Below are 25,388 nucleotides of genomic sequence, written 5' to 3'. Positions count from 1 at the left end.
GCATTTATTCATTTTTATTTTTTTATTCCTCACTATATTTGTATACATTTACATGATAACTGTTACTGGTTATAATCCAAATTTAGATTACAGATAGAAAACATGATCTGTTGGAACTATAAAAAACATCTTTTATATAATGTAGTCAAAATGTTAATAATTGACTAATTGACACACATATATATATATATGATAAAATATAGAATTTAATTATACCAATAGATATCCAAATAAAGATTTTATTACTGTAACAGTGGAGAGGGCTTTGAAACAACATTTGCACATTTGCACATTACAAATGAAATGTTACATAAACTATTAGAAATATAACAATAGCATGGTCATCTTTGGATGCTGATATTGCATTACTTTTGAGGAGACACGGTCTGTTTTGAGTGAGTGAAGTCAGTGGGTCCTGATCCCGGGTCGCGGGTCCAGCTCCAGGTTTTCCAGCGGCCTGAGTCTGTGTCTGGCAGCAGCGCAGCATGAAAGCAGTGGGAAACAGAAACACTATGGCTGCCACTCTGTCTCTTACTCAGGTAACACTGTCTTACAACTCTTATCTAACCACTGCAAACCTCTTTCTCACTGTTTTTTCCGCTGGATAAACATCCCCACAGTGTTAGTGGAGGCCGGGCGGGCGGAGCAGCGTCTCGGTCGCGTCTGCTCTCGTCCTCTCTCTCCGTGAAGTTTAGTCCTGCTGTGACTGGGAAAAGTTTCTGCCTAATCTCTTTGGGGACTGCGTAAGGGCGTAGCTAGCTAGCATGCCTGCTAGCCGCTAGTTAGTGTGCAGTGTTGGGCTGTTTTAGAGCCGCTGTGTCAAACTTCAGATAAACCCTGTAGCCCAACTTGGCTCGGTTTCGTTTTGTGTTTTGTGTCTGTACTATATAACCACGATTAGTGCTGGCTCGGTTTGCTGCAGCAGGCTAGTTGTTAACGCGAGACACCCATGTGTGTGTGTGTGTGTGTGTGTGTGTCTCTCTATTGTGGCTTGACTGTCATATTTCTGCCAGTTTAACATTGTTTTTCCGCCTTTAATTAGTTAACCAAGTTACAGACATTTAACACGAGTAGTCTACGTGTTTTGTTTTGTTTCTCTCCTGCTACCCACGTAGCCTGCTACATGGTTAGACTGACTAACCAACCTGTTTATGGCTATTATTAGAAGTAAACAGGCTCCACTTGACCCGGGTTAGTGCTTTTTACCTGTGACCTTTATGAAGTGGACAACAACAACTGTTAGCATCTTAGCTACAGTGGTTGTGTAGTGTCCATAATGGGGGGGGGGAAGTGGGGCTTCAAATAAGTGTTTATAGTTGTTTTGCAACCAATAAGAGGAAGTAAACTGGAGTTGTCACTTGACATCTGTGCTGTCACAAAATGTCTGTGTGTTGCTACTAGATGAGGTTAAGTATAAGTAACAGTTTTAGTGGAGATGGGGTTTGTTTTGCACAGTAAATAAGTAATGTAGCAGGTAGCAGCCAGGTTTAACAAGACACCTGAGCCACTGTTTCCTAAACAGCAGAGCAGACGTCTGTGTCCCTCTCACATGGGCTTTAAAAACCTGACCTGAGTGTTGTTTGTTGTGGGGAGTTTGTTGTTTCAGACCCTCCACACACACACTCAGTCGCCTGCTGACTGGTGTCGGTAGTGACATTAATGTGTGTTATACACCGGCCGGTGGATTAGGGGAGTTGAAATTTCTCGAACACACTAGAGTTGTTGCCCTGTGTCACCTCCTGCACTGTAATGTATCTAGCTATCTGCTGCAGTTTTTGTATGGGATAGCTGGGGCAATGATTGAGGGGTGTTTTTTCACTGCTCAATTAAAGAGTCACCAGCACAATGACCACAGTGTTGCAGCCGCCAACAGTTCCAGGCACACTATTGTGTGTCACGGAGAGAGAGAGAGAGAGAGAGAGAGAGAGAGAGAGAAAAAAAATAGTTGCATTGGCCAGAGAAAGATAAGTGTGTGCGTGTGTGTGTGTGTGTGTGGACAGTTATCTCGCTGAAAACTGGCCGTTGACAGAGCTGACAAATTACTACACTGATCACAGCGCTGTGTTTTCCTTGTTCGTCTTCTTCGGTAGTGCATCAGTCTGAAACAAGACTTCCATCCTGTCCTCCTCTTTCTTACACATCTTTTCTCCTCTGGCCTTTTTTTGTTTTTACACTAAATGTTGTATTATTTGCATCATGTCTCTGGAGAAATTCGGCAACAGCTTCGCCCCATATGGTTGAACGGCCACTCCCCGGTTGATTCATGCATGGTTCAAACAATTACCGTCGACTCCTTTCCTCTTTTACTGCACCTGTCAGTTTTTAAAAGCACAGCAACTGATTGTCAGTTTCAGCTATATGAAGAAGGAAATGCTGATTCGTTTCCTGTTAAGCCCGGCGGTGGACAATTGTATTAACGTAGGAAAGGGGGGTTGTTCAGGGAGGATATGACAGAAGGCCAAATTAGCTGCTGTCTGTGGAGTGACGCCCTGCTCTAACTGTCTAAAGATGACCATCATCAACCTTGGGAAGTGTAGCCTCCTGTATCCTGAAGTCATCCCTGCAATTCAGCACAAACCCTCTGTGTCACCCCTGACTCATATTGGTCCACTGTATGGTTTAACGGACTGTACTTCTCTAGATAAAGTCTTTTAGAAAGCAAATTTGTTGGTTTCACCACGTTTGCAGCTGTATATCTGCTGCTTTCCCTACTTTAAGTTGTAAATCAAATATATCAATGGGGGTTCAATTCTTCACCTCCAGCTCTGCCTTGGTGACATTTGAAATCCTAAATGACTCATGGATGAATTAAAAAAAATGACAGAGTAGTCATCCCAGCAACAAGCAGTGTTACAATAGTGTCATGTCTTGGGTTGTCGCAATGCCTGAGTCAGCGTTCATGAGCTGTAGCTACATGTTGTGAGAAAAACCAAGCCACTCAATTGTGAAACAGGTCTTTTGAGAGCTGCTCTTTACAGACTGAGCTGAATGAATGAGATGCTGCATTCGTTCCTCCTCGGAGCAGCAATTCAGCTCTTTTTAATGACAGAAGTGCCTGTGATGAGCATGATGAATAATATCTCAGAATATTTGTGCGTCTGCCTCCTCCTCCATCTGTAATTTTTCAATTTTGACAGCTGTCTCCGCTCAGTCGATGACCCACTTTCTTTAACCAGCAGACACTTGTTGATCATTTGAGTTCGTTCATTGAATCTGCAGAAATGAGAAAGCTTTTCAACCGTTGGTTTATTCTGTCTCAAGTTGTTTTAAGTGTAATTTACGGGGCTTGTTTTGAGGGATTTGACCCAAACGTGGCCGTTTGAGCACCAGATTACAGTTCTAGGAGCAGTGTCAAGAATATGGTGAACATCAGTTGTTCAAACTCTTCTTAATGTGTACGTGTTGTCTTCCTCAACAGCTCTCCAGTGGAAATCCCATCTATGACAAATACTATCGACAGGTACGCAAATCTATCTACCAATGTCCATGTTTAAGCTGATTTCACTCACACTGCATTGTGCTTTAGATTGCTCTGGGTTAGAGAGATGACTGAAATACAAAAATAAATAAATAAACAAATACCTCAATTTGAAATATGTTTGTTTAACTGTAAAACCAGCTCTGTTTGCATTTATAAACGGTACTGGTGTAGTGAGCAGTGATCTCTCTGCTCTGCTATCAGGTCCTGTTTCTGTGTCCAGCAGAGGAAGTAACTTTATGAATTAATAATGCTTCCCTTTGCCCAATGTGTCAGGGGAGCTCACTGTGAGCCTCATGAAAGAGATCCAATAGCAAGCTAATAGACTACCAAGGAGAGATCTTGGGTTTATAATCAGTATTGATTCAAGGCCTGAGAGACTGCCCTATGCCACAGGGCACTTCTCACAGTTTTCATTTGTTCCTTATTTGCTTCTCTGTTTTTTGCTTGAGGCTCAGAAAGCACCTAGAGCTTTCTCCAGCCCAAACACTGTGAATGTTTTGACCTACATCATTTAACTCTAATAGAAAAGCTGTGTCTCTCCGTATCTGCCTTACTGATGTTGTGAAATGGGATAAGCTCTTAAGGCTGTATGTTTGGGTGTGTGTGTGTGTGTGTGTGTGTGTGTGTGTATGTTTGGGGTTTGTGTGTCTATGTCTCTGTTTGTGTGCAGGTTGATCCGACTGGCAGTGGGCGGGTGGCGGCATCCGACGCAGCTCTGTTCCTGAAGAGATCGGGGTTGGCAGACCTGGTTTTGGGAAAGGTGAAAAAGACTCACATTATGGCAGAAGCAACGCCCCCCTGTTGTCTTGGCTATCTAACATTGGTGATAATAAATGTGTGCACCGTGTCTCCACAGATATGGGATTTGGCAGACTCTGAACGTAAAGGTTGTCTTAATAAACAGGTACAGATGCCTTGTGGAGACGCATCACAGTGGATTTGGTCTTTTTATATGCATCAAGTGTGTTTGATTGCCAGGCTTACACACATTCTGCATCTGTGTTTCCCTCAGCAATTCTTCATTGCATTGCGGTTGGTGGCTTGTGCTCAAAATGGCCTGGAGGTGTCACTCAAGAGCCTTAATGTGGCTGTTCCTCCCCCCAAATTTGTAAGTCTACAATTATACACTTCAACACAGGCTCTGTCAATGATTTAAATGCTACTGTTGATTATTTGACTTTATCTTTGGACAGAATATACAATGTACTCAGATGTGTTAGGATTAAATTCTTGTTTTTCCTCTGTCTCACTGCTGTAATGCTTAAATATATCACTGTGTATTCTGAATAATTTAAGTCTGGATGTTCTCTAAGCTGCATGATTAACTGAGGTTTGTTGATCTCCAGCATGACACGAGCAGCCCACTGTTAGCAGGAGGAGTGGCTGTTGACATACCCTGGGTTGTCAAGGTAGGACACTGGCAAGTTTGTTATCTTTTAGTCTGATCTTTGTTTGTTTATATTTTGATGTCTTTGTCTTTCTCATAAGATGACCACATCAGGGGGAAAAAGTTGCATTCCTTCATGACAGTATGTGTCCATCGCAGAGGGGGAGCTTAAATGTTGTGCTTCTATGAAATGTAAAACAAGTCAAGTCAGGTCAGGCCACGTATGACGCAGAGATTTACCGTCATCCACTGTCAGTATGTTTGCTCTTAACCATTAACCAGAGATGCTGGTAAACATTTAAAGGCATGTGTCCTATGTGTGAGACACACACAGTAAAGGAGTTATAATGATTTATTTTCACAGCTGACTTTTCACTGTCTCTGTGGCTTGTTGAACTTTGTGGAAGCATGTTACTGTATTGTTCTTCAACAAACGTGTCCTTTTATGTTTTTATTAGATTTTCTTTTCTTTCTTTCTTTCTTTTTTTTTTTTTTTTACAGTAACTGCATCAGGAAATCATTGTATCCCCAGACTCTAATCTAATAATTTTGTCTTGTGTTTTTTTTTCCAGCCTGAGGAGAAGATGAAGTTCGACGCCATCTTCGACAGTCTGGGTCCAGTAGGAGGGATCTTAACAGGAGACAAGGTTAAGCCTGTCCTGCTTAACTCCAAACTGCCAGTGGACATCCTCGGCAGGGTATGATCCTCTCGTATACATCTGTTTTAAAAGGTGGCAGACCTAAAGAGAGCAATCCTGTGTTTTGGAAAAATAACAGAGATGCATCATTAACAATTTGTGCAGATGTATTTCATTTAAACATCCTATATCAAGTAGCAAATGCTGTTGTTGTTACACAAAATTGAAGGTAAAAGTTGAAATTTCAACAAATGAACCACTCAATGCAGGAAGTAAAAGACGGATGTGAAAATAAGAGTCAGTCGGGTAGAAAATAAAATAAGAGGAAGTGAGAATCTGCAGTGAGTCAGGGCTTTCAGGGACACTGCTTGTGAGTATCACAGTTTTGTAATGATGCATGCTTAATAATAATAATGTGTCTGTGTGTTGAAGGTCTGGGAACTCAGCGACCTTGACAGAGATGGCATGTTGGACAAAGATGAGTTTTCTGTGGTAAGATGTGACCTAATATCAGCGATAGAGAAAAGCACAGAGGTTACAGTTACAGTCTGCTCAGTTTCAGCTTCTGCTTTTATTTCAGTGTGAACCGTTCAGATATGAGCTGTGATCCCTCACTGTAATCCAGCATTGATCTCCAGAGCATCTGTTTTGATTTTAAAGTTTCTCAACGCATTTCTTACTCATGTGCTTGCTTATATACGTGTTATTGAATTATACATTAATTTTTTTATTTGATTTGATTTGATTTATTTAATTCTTGCTAGCAGTGGTACCAGAAGGACCCACTGGAAAAGTGCAGAATTTTACATTAAAAAAAGAAAAAGAAAACTTGACAATAAATATTTAAAAATGCGATCCAATCCAATCCAATGAATTCTTGGTACAGGTTGTGTAAATCGTTTCTTTAAATCGAGATGGAACAAATTCAGGACACATGGAAGAAGTGTGAAGTCTGAGTAACTTTATAATCTTGTCTTTTATCAGTGGTTTCTGTTGCCCTCTCCTAGGCCATGTATTTGGTGTACAGAGCTCTGGAGGGGGAGCCCGTTCCCATGTCCCTACCACCTCCCCTGGTTCCACCCTCCAAGAGGAAAAAACCCTCGGTGCCTCCCGTGATGCCCCTGTTACCCTCGCCCCCCTCCGTCAAAGACAGTCGCTCCTCCCACTCTGGCGCTAAGACCATGCCCCACCCCCCTAAACCCACCCCAGCTCCCGTCCCAACACCACCACCACCAGCACCAGCAGCTGTCCCTGTGAGTACAAGACCCATCTCTCCTGTGCATGTAGTACCTGCAAAGCTTTTGGATGTTTTACGTTTCACTGCGACATAGCTGCGACGACAAACATTTAAAATGATTTCAAACTGGCTAGTGCAGTGTGTTTTTCAAAAGAACAAGAGAGGGACTGTGAAGGTAAGTGACTTTTAAGTTTGAGTTAGTAATATGTCACCGTTATAGGTTGTGTGAAATCCCACTTGTGGTTATGAAATAAACACAGTGGTGGTCAAAAATCTGTTCTGTGCAGTGGGTGGTGTCACCGGCGGACAAAGTCAAGTACGATGAACTGTTCATCAAGACGGACAGTGACATGGACGGTTTGGTGTCTGGACCCGAGGTCCGAGATATATTCCTCAAGACTGGGCTGCCGTCTGCCACGCTTGCACGAATCTGGTAAGAAACAAGAGCCAAGCTCCCTTTCACTCAGCTTACTGCACGATCCAGTTCTATAAAACACACACATTCAACTGGAGATGACAAACGCAACGGCACAAATGTAGACACAGAAATACATATTGTCGGATTTGCTGGTATTAAACTTTCATTTTATTTCATCTAAATTCATTCATTAAATAAACAGAAAACATCACTTACTGAATATGAAAGTGAAACATGTTATGAGTTGACCAAATAAAAATGAGATTGGTCCTTTGATTGTTTAGACCGCCAACATGCCCAATGCCTATTGTTATTCAACTAAAAATAAAATTTAGAGTGGCCAAATCTTATCTTTAAGCTATAATTGTGCAGAACTAAGGGAGAGATAGATGGATAATAAGTTCAGATTTCACTTCAGTGTGTGTGTGTGTGTGTGTGTGTGTGTGTGTGTGTGTGTGTGTGTGTGTGTGTGTGTGTGTGTGTGTGTTCACATGTGACCAGCAGACAATCACATCAGATTGATTTTTATCTTCACACGGCTGATTAGCTTCTGTCCTGTTGCGACTGTCCTGTGTGTCGGCCTCCATAACTGCTGAACATGACAGCAGCCAGGCAATCAAAAATAGTCTTTGCCTGAGGTATAAATCGTTATTCTCTTATGTAACCCGTGTCTGTTTGTTCTCAGGGAGCTTTGTGATATTGGAGACATCGGGAAACTGACCCGAGAGCAGTTTGCCCTGGCGCTTCATCTAATCAATCTGAAGCTGACCAAAGGCCTGGACCCTCCGCAGAGCCTCTCCCCAGAGATGATCCCTCCGTCTGACAGACAAAATATCAAACAGGTGAGTCATTCCGAGCATTCATGTCAGAGATAAAAAGTTGGGAATCTCTGGATAATAAGGACACCTCATTCAGAACGGATGTGTTCCTAATAATGAGGCTGATGGTGTAACTGGACATCAGACGAATAGGCCAGCTCATCGTAGCAATAGCACCAGCATCAGTTGTAACCAGAATAGCAAAGTTGATGTACCATAGGTTTAGTGAATATATCAACTTCATGTTTTGAATACTGCAGCCTGAAAGTACTTGTTTACGCCGTGGCTGAATATACCGGACGACATCATACATTATTTTTCAGTTTTTAAGCACAATAAATAGATTGTGATTTGCCTTGTGTTTGTTTTGTATATTACCATTTGAATTAAATTGCTTCTTTGTATTTTGAGATAAGTAAGATTCAGTTTGTCGTATTTTTGACTTGCATTTTTGTCTTTCTCCTGTTTGTGTGTTTTTTTGTTTTGTTTTTTTTAGCTTGCAGCTGTTTTGTCATTCCTTTCCTCTCTACACAGCATGTTGTCATATTTCCCTCAATGTTGTTCTTTACATTTTTTTTTCTTACATTTTGTCTACTTCACATGCAGTGGGACAAATCTGAGTGAGTGTGTGTGTTACCCGTGTTGACCTGGATGCATCTCATTACTTTTAACAAGCTACCTCTCTTCGTCATCATTTTTTTCTTATTGGCTTTTTCACACTATTCACTGTCAACAAACCTACATCACACTGATATTGGTATTTGTCCCTGACACTGACAAGAGCAGAGGTTGCTGTTAAAAGTATTCAGGACTCCACTGTCAGTACCTCATCTCACCTTGCACCTGTAGATGCAAAAAAAAAAAAAAGCTGTGAAGTTAGTTTATCTGTACAGTATCACCACCACCCTTGAGCCTCTGTACTTCCCGTTGACTGCCACCACTGGCTTCCAGTGTAGTTGTCACAAAGCCATCAGTGTAGCTCTGTTGTTCATTTGTTTGTGCTGTGTTTTTTTTTTCACACTGTAATACATCCAAGATCCAAGAGTAATTCTGCTGTTTTTCCTAGTGTTACAAAATGACTTTTTACTTTCCTCATGTGATCAGAGGTCATTCTTAGCCTAGAGTAGGTTGTAGTTAATCATCGTATTGTTACAGCTGTCTCTTGATCGTCCTCTGCCTTACTCCCTTTCCAGAACAACGTGGCAAACCTGGCAGCTGACTTTTCAGCCATCAAGGAGCTGGACTCTCTCAGCAACGAGATTGTTGAACTACAAAGGTAACATTTTGTTCTTCTTCTGTTCTTAAACTGCTAAAACATCATGCATGCATGCTCGTGCTGAACCCACAGCGGTGCAGCTTATGGCACTGGTGGTGACAAGTTGTAGCATTAAAGCTCCAGTTGGTAAGTTGACGAAAGTGAAAGTAAACTCCGCGACTTGGTCGGAAATTTCAAGACAATACTCCGTCAGGTCCCTTTATGAACCTCTGCCAAGCGCCCCACACACACACAGACACACACAAAGTAGCCATGAACGCACCCACAGAGAAAAAAAAAAAAAAAAAAAGATGTACCGTATCCATAGCACGACGTGTAGGAGCGGCGATTGGCTGCTCCTCCTGCTCCCTCTACCTGACTGGTGGAGAATCGTCGGGCGCGGTGGATTTTGGCAAATACGATTACAGGCTGTAGGTGGAGCCAGAGGAGTTGGATTTTGTCCTAAATTACTCATTTAATGTCTGACCATCAGAATATAGTGACAATTCCAGCAAATATGACTGAATAATTGTTACCAACTGAAGCTTTAAGAGTAAAGTGAAGTTACAGTAGCTCAGTATCCTGTACCGACCAGCAGGAGACACTGTTTCCCTCAAACTGGGGATGTGTTTGTGGTGGTTGAGTGGTGTAAGGCTGATAGGTCGTTGCTGATCAGTCTTTGGAAATCAGTGACATCCAAGAGTAAGTGGGAAAAACAGATGATTATTAAATTGTAACTCAATTTTTTATCTAACTTTATAAATGTGGATTATTGAGGCTACTTGGTTGAACTGCCCAAATATATTCTAAACATTTTGAAACACTGATGTGACCTAAACTTAATTGAATACTGGCTCTAGTAGACCCGAACCTACAGTATAAGATTAAATCACTCTCACGATCTCAGGCTCTCATTGAACAGTCACCCGCAGCTTGAAAGAAAATGAATAAAAACATTTGTGTTTGTGCTGCAGGGAATGAAACACAACAGATGGCCATAAAGCTGAGTTATGTAGCTGCTGTGTGACAGTGAGGTGGAAGATGGAGAGTGATGGACAGAATAGACAACACATTTGATGTTATCACCTCCTCTTCCCTTGTCTTGGTCTAAAACATCAAGCTAGATATATTTTTAATGTGAAGAAATTTCACCACCGATGTGTTTGTTCAACATTTAACTTCTGTATTTTCACAGTAAGTTAGACAGACAGCACCTGTTTTTACTCCACATCATATTTATGTCTAAGTAGCAAATGTGGCATTTTCATTCTTCTGTTTCATTCAGGCTTTCCTCTTTGCTTTAAAAGTAGATGCAAATGTATGTATGCAAACTTTATGTATAATCTCAGTTGCCCTAAAGCAGTTATGGGTTGATATGGTTTTCGTTTTCATTTTCATAACTTACCTGAATTTAGCTTCCCTGTTCACGATAGCTGAGAGTGAGAAGTGAGAAAGGGGCCTTCCACCCCACCCCCACCTTTCTATACATGCACACACAGATGTGTAGACACACACACACACACACACACACACATGCTGGACAGCTGTTCCGAGGTAGGAAGCAGAGGAAAGAAAGACGGAAAGTACTAGAAACTAATGACAGTCAGAGAGCTGAGCTTCAGACAGACGGCAGATCAAGAAGAAGGATGATTCATTTTTGTGATTGCTTCAAACTGTGGCAGCGCCCTCCTGCTCCACATGAGGAGGTCGGGGATGAGAAGGATGAGGATGGGTAAGAGGAGCTCAGCTGGAGTTGACTCATCTAGGTTTACTCGAGATGGATGTGCTGCTGTTACCAGGGGAGTTGTGATGTCACATTCGATGTGAGAGGAGAGCCATGTTTGAAAGTTTTGATGTTATTTTTAGTCAGCGCTGAAATGGATGGCAAGGGATAAGTAGTTTTTAAGGCTGACGTTTGAACAGAAATGTCAAGAGTGCTATGGTATGCGTCATCTCTACAGGACAAATGTGCATGAAGCTTATTAAAATTTTGCAACATTTACTTAACAGAGCTGAAACAATAATTCAAAATGTGTTGTAAATCCTGTTATTTGGCTGTCATCTGAAAACATTAACCTCTTCCCTTCTGAGACTACTGAGCACGTGTCAGCTATGTGAGAAAACAGGCTCTCAAATTGTATGAACAGATGCAGGGGGCTGATCAATATTGAATTTTCAATGATTAGCTGTGTTTTTTTCCACATGCGTTCAGTTTTACTGAAAGTCACATTTGTGTCTGTCATGATTTACATTTGGCATGGTGTTGTCAATGTCATTAGTGCTCTACATTTTATAATGTTGTACATTTTTGTGATATAGCATAGGCAGCATACCATAGCTAATGTAAGGGTGTGAATGAATGTTATAAAATGAACCCCCATTTCTGTGTTACTTTTATTTGTTGCTAAAAAAATTCACTCTAATCATTAAATGGTAGATTCAGATATTGCAAATTAACTAAAATCTGGGTATATTACACAGTATCAGTAATACTGCGAATACAGTGCAACTTTGAATGGAATTGAATTTCACATATTTTTTGATTAACCTTTTCACATTAGTATTTATGAAAAATAAAATCCACTGTTCTCTTCTCTCTGGTTGGGAGGCTGGTGGATACAATAGTGAAGTAGCGAGGATGAGCACACAGGCAGCATAAATCATCGATGTAATGTTTTGGCTCATCTTCGCTCTCTTCCCTCCTCCCTCTCTCCCTCCCTCCATCCTCAAGGCAGCCATCTGCTTCTCACTCTTTATCTCCCACACATTTGACTGAGCAAGCACATGCTCAGTTTTTCCAACACTCAGCCTCCCCACACTCACAGCGCTGTACATTTGCAGCCCTGAAGTCACCACACGCACTTTCTCTTCGTATCCTGTCACACATTACACGCACGCACACCTGCCATAGCCGCAGGCGGTCAAGCTGCTTTCCATACACTGGAGTTGTGAGTTTAGGGCATCATGGTTGTTCAGGGAGATGAGGTGGTGGTGGTGGTTCAGGGGCCGGGTAAAGAAGGCACGGCAGAGAAGTGGCTGGGTGGGCTGGGAGCACCAGCTCTACCATCTTTGTCCTTGGTGGCTAAATACTCCTGTCTGTTGTGCTGGACCCCCAGAGAGAAGAGCACAGTGGAAGAGGAGATCAAGGAGAAGGAGGAGGCCATCAGAGAGCGCACCAGCGAAGTGCAGGTAAGGTGTCATTGTCTGTGAGTTTGTGCCTGTTCCCAGAGCAGTGTTTATTGGCAGACATTGAGCAGATGTCTAAGAGGGAAAACTGTATTGCTTTGTTGTCACAATCAGTATCTTTCACAGAAACTTGAGCGTTTTTTTGCTGCTTGAATAAATATTCAGGTTAGATATAACAGAGTAAGAAATGTAGGTGCTAAACCAGTTGTTCACTCTTTGTTTGTGATGAATATACTGGCGGAGGAGATCAATAATACATTTGGCCAGCAGTCTCAGACGCTTGTTCAGAAGCACATTTACTCTTTCTCAGAGACAGGGAGGGTGGTGTCCTTGTGTAGGCGTGTCTGCCTCCTCTGAGCCTGAGAAATGGGCTCTATTTTTGGGAGCTGACGGTTTAAAGGGCCAGTCGGCTCGGCTTTTTTGAAATTCTGATGTGAGTCAGGGTCTCAGGGGAGTCTGGTGCTGATGCAGCTGAATTTCTTCGCTGCACTGCAAGGTAGCCTGGAGCGGATTCAGCTATTTATACTGTATACTGAAGTTTTATTCTTGGACGTTAGATATTGTTTGCTGTGGTAGTCATGATTTCCCTCTGCCTCTGCTCTGACACCGTAACTCTTTCTGCAGTGTTTCTCAACGGGTGATAATGTGTTTGTTGCAGCTGCACAACCATCACCTCCTACATCCACCAAAATGACATTAGTTTGACAAACTAAATCAAAGGATGTAATTTCTCCTGCATAAATGTTTATGCTCAAATGCATCATTGTGTATTACGTTTCATCTGCATTTGCAAATGTTGTTTTTTGGGGGGGATGTGTGTTGTGGCAAGTGTTGGGCCGACCGCCCACATGTGTGTACAGGGGAACTGGTTCTGCTCCTCAAATACCATACATATTTTCTGGAGCTTTTCTAGTTGCTGATATCAGGATACAGATGCTTCTTTTTCCCCCAGTTTATTGCGTCTACACAGTTAATTTAATCCTATTATTTTTGAGCAACTACATTATGAATTGTATTACATTTGAACAATTGTTAATCTACAATTGTTTCACCAATTGTGGAGGGGATTTTTGTTTTTTTGATAATATACTCTCATTTTCATCTTCATATCGCAGCTGTTCAGTGGCTATAGTGCAACCTGCCAAAAAGTTATTGTTCACATACTGGATCAGTGAAGCTGCTCAGCTGCAGCTGAAATGAATCTCACTGGCTTTATTCAGCTATTGAACCCATGAGTGTGAAATTCACTCGACTGCCTTTTTTCACTCAGTTTGCAGTTGAGAAAAAAGGTAAAATGTGAGGAGACAGCAGTGATTGGTTTGTGTCCTTGTAGATCAGTAGACAAAGAGAGACTACCAGAATGCCTCCAGTGCAGTTTGTCTCTTTCTGTTTGTTTTGTTTTGGAAAGGACACACGAAGACATGCTTAATTCCTTGTCACCTCTTCGCTTTCATCTCTACAGGACTTACAAGATGACGTGGCGAAGGAGAGTGAGGAGCTGCAGCGGCTCCAGTCGCAGCGTCAGAAGGTCCAGGACGCCTTGGAGGAGCTGGACCAACAGAAAGGTTCACTGGAGGAGCAGCTAGGTCACATTCGCCAACAGACCAATCAGGAGACACAACTGGTAGGTCTTGATTTCTTTTGATGAAGTGACTCTCCTCACCTATATCAACACTGGCAAGTTGTGGAATTAGAGAACTGGCTGATAACTGGCAGAGATCATCAATAGTTTTTTTTATATATAAATATATATTTTGGACTTTTTGCCTTTAATTGATAGTATAGAAGAGAGAGACATGCAGTGGGGACTGAGGGTGAGAGAGGGGGAATGACATGCAACAAAGGGCCCCCGATTCGGGATTCGATCCAGAGCCGGCTGCAGTGAGGCTGCTCTTCCCACTGAGCTAAACAGCCCCCCCAACAACAATTGTTTTAATTGATTACTTATTCTAATCACATGACTCAAATGCCATGAGTGTTACGACTTCCAGACTTTTCATAGTCACTACATCCGTTACAGATCTCGTCGCTGCAGTCGGAGCACGAGGAGCAGGAACAGAGGATATGTCAGTATGAGGAGGAGCTGGTTCAGGCTCGAGAGGAGCTCCTTGCTCTGCAGGAGGAGAGCAGGAGGCTACAGGAGAAAGTCCAGGCTGCTCAGGAGCAGCTGACGCCTCTGCAAGAGTCTGTGCGAGACTCCTTCACACAAGTTGCACAGGTTAGTCTGTGTGCATCTCTGTCATGCACATAAACAATATGTATGTCCGTGTTTTATAAATGTTAATCTTATGTAATTACTGCATCTCTCTGCTCTCTTAGGTTCAACAGAAGCTGAACGACCTGCAGGTGGAGGAACGGTCAGTGACTGCCCAGCTCAGCTGGAAGAGAGCTCTGGAGGACAGCTCTCCTGTCATGGTCAACGGATCATCAGGCCCTGTAGCGGAGCTCCACCAGGCCGACCCCTTCCAGCAGGACCTCTTCCAGGAGGACCAGCCCACGGAGCTGCGGGTGGAAGAACCATCGGACGTCTCCAGTCTTCAGAAAGAACATTCAGATCAAAAAGACAAAGAAGTCAATGAGAAAGAAGAGGAAGAAGAGAAGGAGGTTGAGAGTCCAACTTCTTCAGAGGAGGAAAAACAGAAGCCTGATGCCTTGGATGATCTCTATACTAGTTTAGCTTCCACTGATATGTACAATAGTCTGGCGACCCTCGCCAAGCCACGGGACAACACTGTTAAGGTAATAGATAGACTTTCTTCCATCGTCAGTCCTTTCAATAATGTTAATCCTTACAAATCCTTATTTTGCTGATCTTACATATGACAGTGATATTATAAAAATATCACATTACCATATGAATATAAGCACTCACCAAGCATGCAGGGACAGTGGATTAAATTTGTATTTGGTGTAATCATAGCTTTATAAGAAAACAAGAATTGTACCATATACAAAATATGCATTTATGTAATATTAAAACATTTTTAATTTCCTCTCATGTCCTCAGGAGCACAGCAGTCCTCCCATCTCCTCAGAGGTTGCAGATGATGCAGATGAGTCGTCTAAAGAAAGCCCACCAGAGGTGTGTAACCATGTGTTCCTATTTCCCTAAATGACTCTAGCTTGTCATTTGGATAGGCAGCTCATTTTTCACCATTATTATTGGTGTAGTATCCCTGCGTCAGGGTGTTTACACAAAACACAGGCTTCAGATGTCGACCATGTTCTCCACCACTGCACCTACACACTGTTACACTGACACAGCAAAATAAAAACACAGACCATCTTGTGATGGGATCACTCCAACCATGATACCTGTGAACATACTGACACTCCAACCCATGAATACTGTGTAGTAATGACTATATCTATATCTAATATACTATACAGTGTTCATATAATTTACTGTAGTGGGCAACCCAGTGATTTGAACCCTATAACTACTTGACAGGTTGCATCACCCGAGCAAGAGAGTAAAGAGGAGCCAGCAGAGTCCCCAGAAACCACCACCAACGTGTTACCAGCCGGCCCCAAGCCACCACAAACCAGCCCCCCACCCCTACCCGAGATGGACTTCTTCCATTCAGACCCCTTTACTGACCGTAAGTCCAGACAAGCAGATTCATTTCAGTGAAGAGTGTACTTTTCAGTTTAATATTGAATAATCAAGTTGACCAGTGACAAAAGCTTTTAAAATGTCATCACTGTCGGACTGTAGATGATTTGTTTTTCCTTTCGCAGACGATCCATTCAAAGATGATCCATTTGGAAAAACTGATACCGCAGGTACATTTCTGCAGTCTTAGCGCTACTAGGAAATTAATATCTTTAAACATCATTATCTGCTGTATTCAGTGTTTCGTCTCCAATGTGGGTGCTGATGCTGATTTATCAAATGTTGATGCTCTGCTTCTGTTTGGTTTATTCAGATCCATTTGGAGGAGATCCATTTAAAGGGTCAGATCCTTTTGCTGCAGACTCTTTCTTCACGCAACCCTCAAGCGCCCCCTTTATCGCGGAGGACCCTTTCTCTGCCTCAGCCGACCCATTTGGTACCACTACTGGCATGCCAGAACCAGACCTGTTTGCAGGCAAAGTGAATGAAGCAGCTGCTGCACCAGCGGCGGGTCCCGATCCCTTTACCTCCAAACCTACTAATCCACCTTCAGCTGCCAAGGATCCATTCAGCTCCTCAGAGAACGACGTGGCCGAGTCCGACCCATTCGCAGGAAAAGTCAACGCCATGACGGAGGCCGATCCGTTTGGTTCTCAGGACGGAGGGACGGATCCCTTCAGCTGCTCAGCAGCCAGCTCTGATCTGGCAGTGGTGAGGAATTATTCCGTTAGAGCTGGTCACAGTGTACTCAATCAAAGGGAGGGTTTTTGTGCATTGTTGATTTATGAAGATTTTAAGACAGAAATTGAATGTCAGTCTTTTTTTATGATGCTGTAAAGGTTTCTTATACACATGGTAGTTGATAGGCCCAGAGTTTTAATTGTAGCCACTGGACAAAATTATCATTTTTCGAGATCCATTCAAACTTAAATTTTATGTTGTCAAATTCTGATTTAAAAATATATATATTTAGGGAGATCTCCTGGCAGATATTGATGATAATTCTATGATATATATAAATATGTTTTCATTAGTGAATAATCAGCTGAGACCTGAGCCCATAATATCTACATACGGGGTGGGACTGTCATGTAGCCCTGAACCAAACAAAGGAGCTCTAAACAGAACTTGCTCAGTTTTTATGTTACCCAAAGGCCACATACAGCAACTCCTCCCACACACTTGGAAAAGGGAGCAGTGAGGGGAGGGGTACTCTAGCAGCTGCAATCTGCCACATCACCCCTAGATGCCACCAAATCCTTTTCCAACTCTGGTCCTTTACTGTTTGAATTTTAAGCAGTGTAGAGTGTTATATTATTATTGTATTGAAATGACAGGAAGTAATAACTTAAAACTAATTCAAATAATAATACTTTCTTAATAGTATTCATAGTATTGTAGTAGCCATGGTGCAGGGCACTGTGTTTAATTCATTTTAATGTGTTTGTTTTTATATTTCTTGAAAGTGATATTAACAAATTCACTACATTTAATCAAGTCTGTATGGATCGACTGTAAAACAAGACAAAATAAGATAAATACTGTGGTTTAGAGTAAGTGCGATGACTCATGTGATTTTATTTTTGTATGATGTACATAAATGTTTTATATCCTAATTTTAGAAGGACACTGCAGCAACCAATGACCCGTTTGCTCCAGGTGGTACTACAGTGAGCGCCAGCTCAGATGCAGGTATGACTTGAAGCGAACCATCATCATCTGGGGTTAGAGGCTACTGCAGCTGTTCAAAATTAAAAAAAAACAAAATTAAAATTGGAAACACATTACATTTGCAGTGTCTATGTGAGTGTTTCCAGATTTATACACTCGCTCACTTTGTGCTTATGTGTTTCAGATCCGTTTGCTGCTGTGTTCGGTAATGAATCATTTGGTGGAGGCTTTGCAGACTTCAGTGCCTTGACAAAGGTAATTTTCAGACCAGTGGAGTTGGTCACATCCTGTATTTAACATGTGCGGTGCTGAAATCACTACGTGATACAGAAACAATAAATATACAAGTACTTGGTAAATGGGTGAGTAGACCCCTACAGCAGCACCCTACACAACTCTCCATTGCCGTAAAACCACAACATGAATTGACTCGAGCTGGGAGAGCATGTGAGTTGGTGAGTGTGTTGTGGTTTCTGGGAGGAAACAGTTAGTGGAAACATTTTCCTCAGCCCGTCATTCATTTCACAACATGTGCAACAATATGCCATGTGTAATATATTAAATGACTGGAAATACCACAGGAGGAGTGACATCCGTGCTCTGCAAAATGCTGCATCTATCAACACATTATTCTTACTATTTATGAAATCGTGTCAGATTATTTTTGCATTTTACTTCCGAAACACAAAAAAGCTCTCTGTAAATATGCCCTGAAGTGACTGTATGGTTCAGCCTCAGACATGTGGTAAAATATGCTCATAAACGATGTGAGTCATAATGTGTTTTGCCTCCACTCTGGTGACAGATGTGGCCAGAGGCATCGTGTTGGTTCAACGTCTGTGTCCTCACAAATCACATTTTTGGCCACAGCTCAAGAGGTTGTGAGCTAATTATGACACAGTTACACACGGGACAAAAATGATGAAATTCCATTTCATATCCCAAAGGTCGGCTTCTCTGTGACATGACAATGTTCTGCGAAAATATGTGTGGCCATAATTCCTTGCAACTCAGGATTGTGAGTGTATGTCATGCACCTTGAGCAGCTGGGCAGGTTCATTAGTAATTGTGGTTTTTACAAACATGGATTTGATTTTCTGTGAACTGTCTTGTTTCAGTCGAACGGCGCTGACCAGTTTGGCATCAACAATAAGAACCTGTTCCAGGAAGACGGTCAGTCCGCCAGCCCTGATGTGCCCCCTGCCCTGCCCCCAAAAACTGGTACGCCAACTAGACCACCCCCTCCACCCCCAGGTGAGTACTCTACTTTCTACTTCGATATTCACTGTATAATAACTCAGTTGATTGTTAGTTGTTTTTTTTTCCTACTTATTTTTTCGTTATTATTTAATTGTTCCTTATTTTCTTTTCTTAATTTGTAATTTGGTTTTTGATTATGTTCTTCATGGGTGAGGTTTTCATATAAGCCCTTTCGGGTTTCATACCTCCCCTTCGCACATCCCAATCATAACAATTGTTCATACTATTTTAAATGATATTTTTGTGCAAAAGAAAAAAGGAAAAAAAAAAATTGCATATAATCTCAACTGGTGGCAAAAGTGTCATGATCAGACCTGTCTGTATTCATCTGCCTGTCCTTTGTGCCTCACCCGTCCAGGTAAGAAATCGTCCATCTCCAGAACAGACTCCTCCGAGTCATTCCATCGACGAGGGCACTTCCTCCCGCAGCTTTCAGGAGACTTCTCCTCCACTTCCTCCTCGCCTTCCCTGCCTGCCAAGGATCCCATAGCCGACCCCTTCGCCCCCTCCTCCCCTCCTCGTCACAACGTACGGGAAGCTGACCGATTTGCCAGCTTTGACAAAGTGAGCACCTCCCTCTCACCCTCTCCCTCACCTCTACCTGACTCTCAGTAGACATCCCCTCTTCTCTCATTTTTCCTGCTATTAAATCACATCTGGTTGTTCAGTCGGGTAACAACCACCAAGCAAATCAGGCCAGCTCTAAAAGTCGCTCCATCCACTGCCAGTGAAAAGTCCCAAAGAAGTGAACTAATGCGCAGTTTCTTGATACTACATTTGTTTATTTGATAACTTCATTTTCTTTACTAAAGCTGATGCCAGCTATTAAATCTGTTCTTTTGGGGGTTGTTTTTCTTACGTTTAGTATGCTGCTGTGTTATATTCTAGCTCTTAATAGTGAATGCTATATTTCCTTGCCTTGTAAAAAATCTTGACACTTGAAATTATTTTTTTGTTACTGATTCAGAATGGGATTGCACTTAATTGAAGCCCTATGATTGAGGTTGCACTGTGTTACTTCATGAAGAAATGTACAGAAATGTCATTATAGAAACTATAGATATAAATTTATCAACTTTGTAACATATTAGTAGCTACAGACACACGCTCTGGCATAAGTTAAATACAGAATATCTATATTTATGATACCAAATCCCTCGTAATGGTTGGCAGTGAATGGAGAGATGAGAGGCTGCTTGGATTTGGCTTCACTCACCATCCCAACTCAGCACACTGACACTACATCCTGTGCACTTGAATGTGTGGGTAAAAAAACAATTTTTATATATTATAAAATATTATGTTAATGGATAGTTTTTAACACCGACTGAGTGAGACTAAATAAAGAGAGTAAATTTTAAATTGCCACTGGTGTGAACTGGTTGTTCTGGCTCTCACCAGTATCCGGGCACAACTGTGAGGTGTTACATCGGCAGACGCTGACTGAGAAGAAGTAGTGTCTGCTGCATATTTAAGACTGAAAACTTGAAGCAGGCATTATTTTACAAACTCATTGACAAAATTGGTTCCATAAAAAATCTTTAACACCTAGGCTAGAATATACATTTTTCATTCTCCATTTAATAAATTCCTCTCACAAATAACAGAATACTTATTGTAATGGTCCATTAAATTATTTAAAAAGACAAGGTAGATATGTTCAAATTCTGTCAGCTCTTGCCTTTGTAATGCTGCACAGATATGTACTGTCACGCTGTGACTCTGGGATGGATGACGTAGCAGAAGACATTGTTGATTCTCGTGCCTCCTCCGTCACATGACTGCACCTGCATGTCCCTGTTGAACCCTGACCTGCACGCACTAACTGTGTGTTTGATCAGCTAGCTCTCATTCACTCATACCATTGCCTCTGCCATTCCTCAAATCAGTGTTTTTTTCCCCTTCACTCATGCCGCTATTTATAAACCATGCATTTATCCATGCATCTCTCTATCATACATCTGTTCATCCGTTCTTCCCTTCGTTTACCAGCCCTTGTCTAGTTAGCAGTGTGTTGTGGAGAAACAGATCGGCTGTATTCTCTCTCTCTCTGTCTCTCTTTCTTTACACCTCTGTCAAATAAGTTAAATAAAGAGTTGACTGAAGGGCACCATCTCTGGCTTCTATGTGCATCCATCATATCACTTTCTGCAAATGTCTGAGCTTTAAAGGACCAAAAGATTTTTACAATTTCATTCAGCTGTGACCATCCCTCAGATTATCGTTCACTATTTTTTTTCAAAGCCTGCTCTAAATTGTATTTCCTTTCAAGCAGCCCTTATTTGATTTTCTAACTAATCACATTGATGAGGGTAGATACTGTATGTTATCAATCCATGTGTGAAACTTATCGCTAGATGGAAAGCAGACAAAAGCTTTTTAATAATCTATATTGTGTACTTTGGAAAATGTTTGTCAGTATTGTAAATTTCAAGGATCTGCACTAAGTGGCAAAAACGACCTCAACAGTCCTTTCAAGTGTTGACACAATTTCTGTCCAATAAATTAAGTAACTGTAAGTAAAAGATAAAAATGACCAGATAACAAACAAGAAGGACTGTCAACAAATTTCAGGAATAAAAAGCATTTTTTCCTTCTAAGTGCTTCATTAATGTCTGATTTTATTTCTATTTAAAGGCAGCAGTGAGATGTTTCCTCTAAAAGTGATGTGTGCATGTCCTCTGCTGAATCCATTCATTTTTTTCTCATCATCATGCATGTTTTGCATTCTGCATCCTGAAATAGTCATCGTCGTCGTTGCTTAATTTCCTTTGCATGGGTGAAAGCACACATGTCTCTGTCTGTCATTCAGTGTGAATAATGACGACGCCTGGTCTGTAATGTTCAACCAGTGTGGTGAGTTCCCTGCTTGAGGGAAAATGATCAGACTCGCATTTATCCCCCATTGTCTATCAGACCTCATGCTTTTTCCTCCCACTCACATGCCTCCAGTCAGTTTGTTTTGTCACATGTCTGAACGCCCAAAGGCTGTCGCTGTGCTCATGGTCATCTCTGATCCAGGAGCCGTGTTGTGTGTTGTTCATGGTCAATTCAGGCGGTGCAGTACATATGTTACAATTCTCAATTTATCAAATATCTCAATCAGGGGCGGTGTTTGGCTCAGTTGGTAGAGCACCTGCCCCATGTGTTGAGGTTCGAATCCCGCGTCGAGCGGCCTTATCCTGCGTGTCAGCCCCCCCTCTCTGCCTTCCATTTCCTGTCTCTCAACTCACCTGTAAAAAGGGGAAAAAGCCCCAAAAATATACTTAAAAAAAATAAATAAATAAATATCTCAATCAAATATGATTGAAAATGTGTTTATTGTGTGTTAATGCTAAAAAAAAACTGATACATGCACAGCATTCCCAACTAATCTTTTATATATTTAGATCTGCTAATGCTCCCACATTGTTATTTTAAAAAATGCTCCCAATCAGTAACACTGAAATCATCAGTCTCTTTATGAAGCTCATGCTGATGTGTGTTGTGCTCTTCGTATTATCCGCAGTTACAGAATCTAAGAGCCCGTTTTCATCAATAAGAATGTGTTAACGGCGTAAATGTGTCTGTGTTTGTGTGTCTCCTCTCTTTTGCACTTGTGTATTCTTTCCTTCCGTATGTGTGTGTGTGTGTGTGTGTGTTTCTGTTTGTTTTCTGTGTTCATGGAGCAGTATCCAACAGAGGAAGACATGATAGAGTGGGCAAAGCGCGAGAGCGAGCGAGAGGAAAAGGAGCGGCTCGCCAGGCTCACCCAGCAGGAACAAGAAGACCTGGAGCTGGCCATCGCCCTCAGCAAGTCTGAACTCTCCTGAGGACCTGGTTTCCCCACCACCTCCTCCTCCTCCTCCTCTTCTTCCTCCATTTCCTCCCCTCCTCCACTGGCCTGGCCCGGCCCAGCTCGGCAAGGGGTTGGCTCACCACGGCACGGCACGGCACAGCCTGGCCCAGCCCAGCCCAGCCCAGAAAGCACCAAAGCAAAGTGGGGACTGTATAGGACTGACTCAGCAGCACCTGCTGACCCCCATGAAGAAACTCTCAGAATAAACCCATCTCTGAATATTTCAGCTCCCTCCCACCCCTCACCCTTCAAGACTGTTGTTCACTGGTCACTGGCGTCGCAGTATTGTGTGTTCTTCCATCCTGCTTGGTCTCTGCGTTTGTTTGGAGGAGAGGATCGGCAAAGAGTGTATGGATTGTTGAAATGAAATGCAGTGGATATGGATTTAGCGAGTGTCAAGTGATTTTCAACACCAGGCTACAAAAGCCACGTTAACTCTCCAGAATGTAATTTATTTAAAACTAGGTTGAAATGGCCTTGTCTCTTATCCACTAACCAGACTCACTACACTTTATTTAGTCTCTAAATCTCTCTAGCTTCTGAATTCATGTTGAAGATTTGATGAGATTTTATTAGTGAATGACAGACAGGCCAAAAATGCCCATGTTTTCTTCCAGCACACACATAAATGCGAGATTTTTGAGGTGCTGTAACAAAAATCTAGTCATGTACCTAATATTGTCCTTCTCAAAAAGAGGGACCATGTACGATGGCAGAGAGCCTGTGAGATTTTCCTTTTTCCTTTTTTCTATTTTCTATTTCAGGACAGTGTGACAGGATTCAACATTTTTTCATGTTAAACTGGAAGTTACCAGTCCTCCGATATGTGAAATGCATGTGCAAATTTATACTTAAAAATGGAACAAATCCATCACTGCTGCCTCACTCGGCTTCACCATGCTTGAACTTCCTTTGAATTGAAATAGTGCATCTCTTCTGTCTGTGGTAGAAAGTTTATTTTGTTTGGGAGACACTGAAAGGAGTGAAACTACATCCATGACATTTCATGACTACGTATTAGTTTGCATTAATTTCAAGGCACACTACGACAGATTGCACAAAATGAGAGTGAAACCTTTGATTTGACTTTGAGTTAATGCAGATTTCAAATTGTTGTTTTCGTCACCTAAAGCATTATGAGCTTTGACTTGGTATGAAGGTCTCATTTCTAGGCGGTAGTATCTGAGATGTTGTATAAATGTGAGATGAAAGAATGTTATTGTGTGCTGAAATGTGGCAGAGAAGAGTCAGGACACGGACAGTTATAGATGAGTTCAGAAGTTGTACCTGGATTGTCACTGATGAATCTGTGTTGAACAGGAAGTGGACCCACTTTTCTCCTCCCTTTTAATCACATGTTGAACAAACAATGTTAAACAGCATCGTTAAGACCTGGTTTTATCCGCACAGAGATCCTGATTCCTGGGAGGTCAGAGGTCGGGGATCAGGCACAGAACAGTTTCCCTAAAACAGTGTCTTCCTCAGTCACCAGCATGGATGTTGGCTCGGTGACTTTTCTTTTTTTTTTCCAATGACAGAAATGTATTAAAAATGTCCTAATGTAGTGAACGTCCATGTCACAAAATTTCACACCAGGCTCCATGTTAAAGTGTGCTACTGTTGGTGCTTCTTTTGTTACCATTTCTATGGACTTGTTTTTAGTTTTTCCGGGACGTCTTCCAGGAGATGCTTCCTCTCTCTACAGAGGCCAAACTGGATTTTCAAAGTCTTACACAAAGTCAGTAAAAAAATTGATCTGTGTCTCTGCGTTTTGGTGGAGCACTTCTTTCTGTGCACGTCGGGCTGTGTGGTTATTTAACTTGCAAAAAAGGCTGCTGTTGCACTATCATTCTAGGGAATTGACTGCACAACACTTGAGGTCTCTCTCTTTTTTTTCTGTTTCTGTGTCGAGTGAGCAGTGTCATCTAGTTCCCTCTTCTCATGTTTAACCAGTTTACTGTCTGTGGTTGATGCAGCACTTCCTACTGAGCGCAGTCTCTTGTATTGCAGTCCTTGTGTCTCCAGGAGAGCAGACTCGCCCTCTCTTCTCTGTGCTACACTTAATAGTTTGTTCTCTCGCAGTTGAAGGCCGCCAGACACAGTACTGTCATTTGTACAGACCTTGAATTTTACAAATTAAGAACCACTTATGTTTCTAGGCTTACCCATGAAAGCTTTTTAAAACTCAAGCTAATTGTATTTTATTTTGTATTTTCTAACGTGTAATAAAAAATCATTATTGGGAGGTTTGGCCAGAATATGTAATGCATTTAATTGAAACAGAATAAATATTAAACGTGTAGTTTTGCAGTTTGTGCATTTCTTTGTCTTTGTGCATTTCCTTTTCTTTGTTGTTACATTGATGTTTTTGTCTTCAACAGACTACACAGACAGCTGTTGCGAAAACGCCGTTAAAAAATAATACTGCAAATTACAAATGCTCTGCCTCGAGAATGAACTCAAAAGAGGACATAAACTTAAAAAAAGTACAGCTTTTATGCTTTATTTGTACATCATGACTGAAAGTCAGAATAACAGTTTTAATGATTTTGTTTCTAATTGCCATTTACAAGTTCAACAACT

General features: G+C 41.8%; 1 protein-coding gene across 3 annotated transcripts; it reads left to right on the top strand.

Annotated features, from left to right (window-relative positions):
- The first annotated feature begins 424 nt into the window (after window positions 1-424).
- Window positions 425-25,107, top strand: eps15 (epidermal growth factor receptor pathway substrate 15). 3 transcript variants are annotated; one of them, XM_085774282.1, is made up of 25 exons: window positions 425-539; window positions 3,419-3,460; window positions 4,152-4,241; window positions 4,338-4,385; window positions 4,494-4,589; window positions 4,828-4,905; window positions 5,459-5,566; window positions 5,939-5,998; window positions 6,514-6,759; window positions 7,031-7,176; window positions 7,847-8,003; window positions 9,173-9,255; window positions 12,351-12,423; window positions 13,883-14,044; window positions 14,441-14,638; window positions 14,740-15,159; window positions 15,428-15,502; window positions 15,872-16,022; window positions 16,162-16,206; window positions 16,350-16,747; window positions 17,659-17,728; window positions 17,892-17,962; window positions 18,826-18,961; window positions 19,326-19,531; window positions 22,639-25,107. In XM_085774282.1, the coding sequence occupies exons 1-25, from the start codon at window positions 486-488 to the stop codon at window positions 22,777-22,779; spliced, it is 3,354 nt and encodes a 1,117-aa protein (XP_085630408.1). In that variant the 5' UTR covers window positions 425-485; the 3' UTR covers window positions 22,780-25,107. The 3 variants fall into 3 exon arrangements, with proteins under 3 accessions (XP_085630408.1, XP_085630410.1, XP_085630409.1); XM_085774283.1 differs by having other exon boundaries at window positions 494-539; window positions 4,828-4,890; window positions 5,441-5,566; XM_085774284.1 differs by lacking the exon at window positions 19,326-19,531 and having other exon boundaries at window positions 4,828-4,890; window positions 5,441-5,566.
- The last annotated feature ends 281 nt before the right edge of the window (window positions 25,108-25,388 follow it).

The sequence above is a fragment of the Trachurus japonicus genome, chromosome 4, assembly GCF_045865225.1.
Source record: "Trachurus japonicus isolate A0001 chromosome 4, Traja_1.0".
Classification (NCBI taxonomy): Eukaryota; Metazoa; Chordata; class Actinopteri; order Carangiformes; family Carangidae; genus Trachurus; species Trachurus japonicus.
The sequence above is the reverse complement of the archived record's forward strand: the minus strand, read 5'-3'. Positions and strand labels throughout refer to the sequence as shown.

Coding starts and splice junctions, on each gene's coding strand:
- eps15 (XM_085774282.1), top strand. CDS start 486: ATGAAAGCAGTGGGAAACAGAAACACTATGGCTGCCACTCTGTCTCTT. Junction 540..3,418: donor CCACTCTGTCTCTTACTCAG/GTAACACTGTCT, acceptor CTTCCTCAACAG/CTCTCCAGTGGAAATCCCAT. Junction 12,424..13,882: donor AGCGCACCAGCGAAGTGCAG/GTAAGGTGTCAT, acceptor TCATCTCTACAG/GACTTACAAGATGACGTGGC.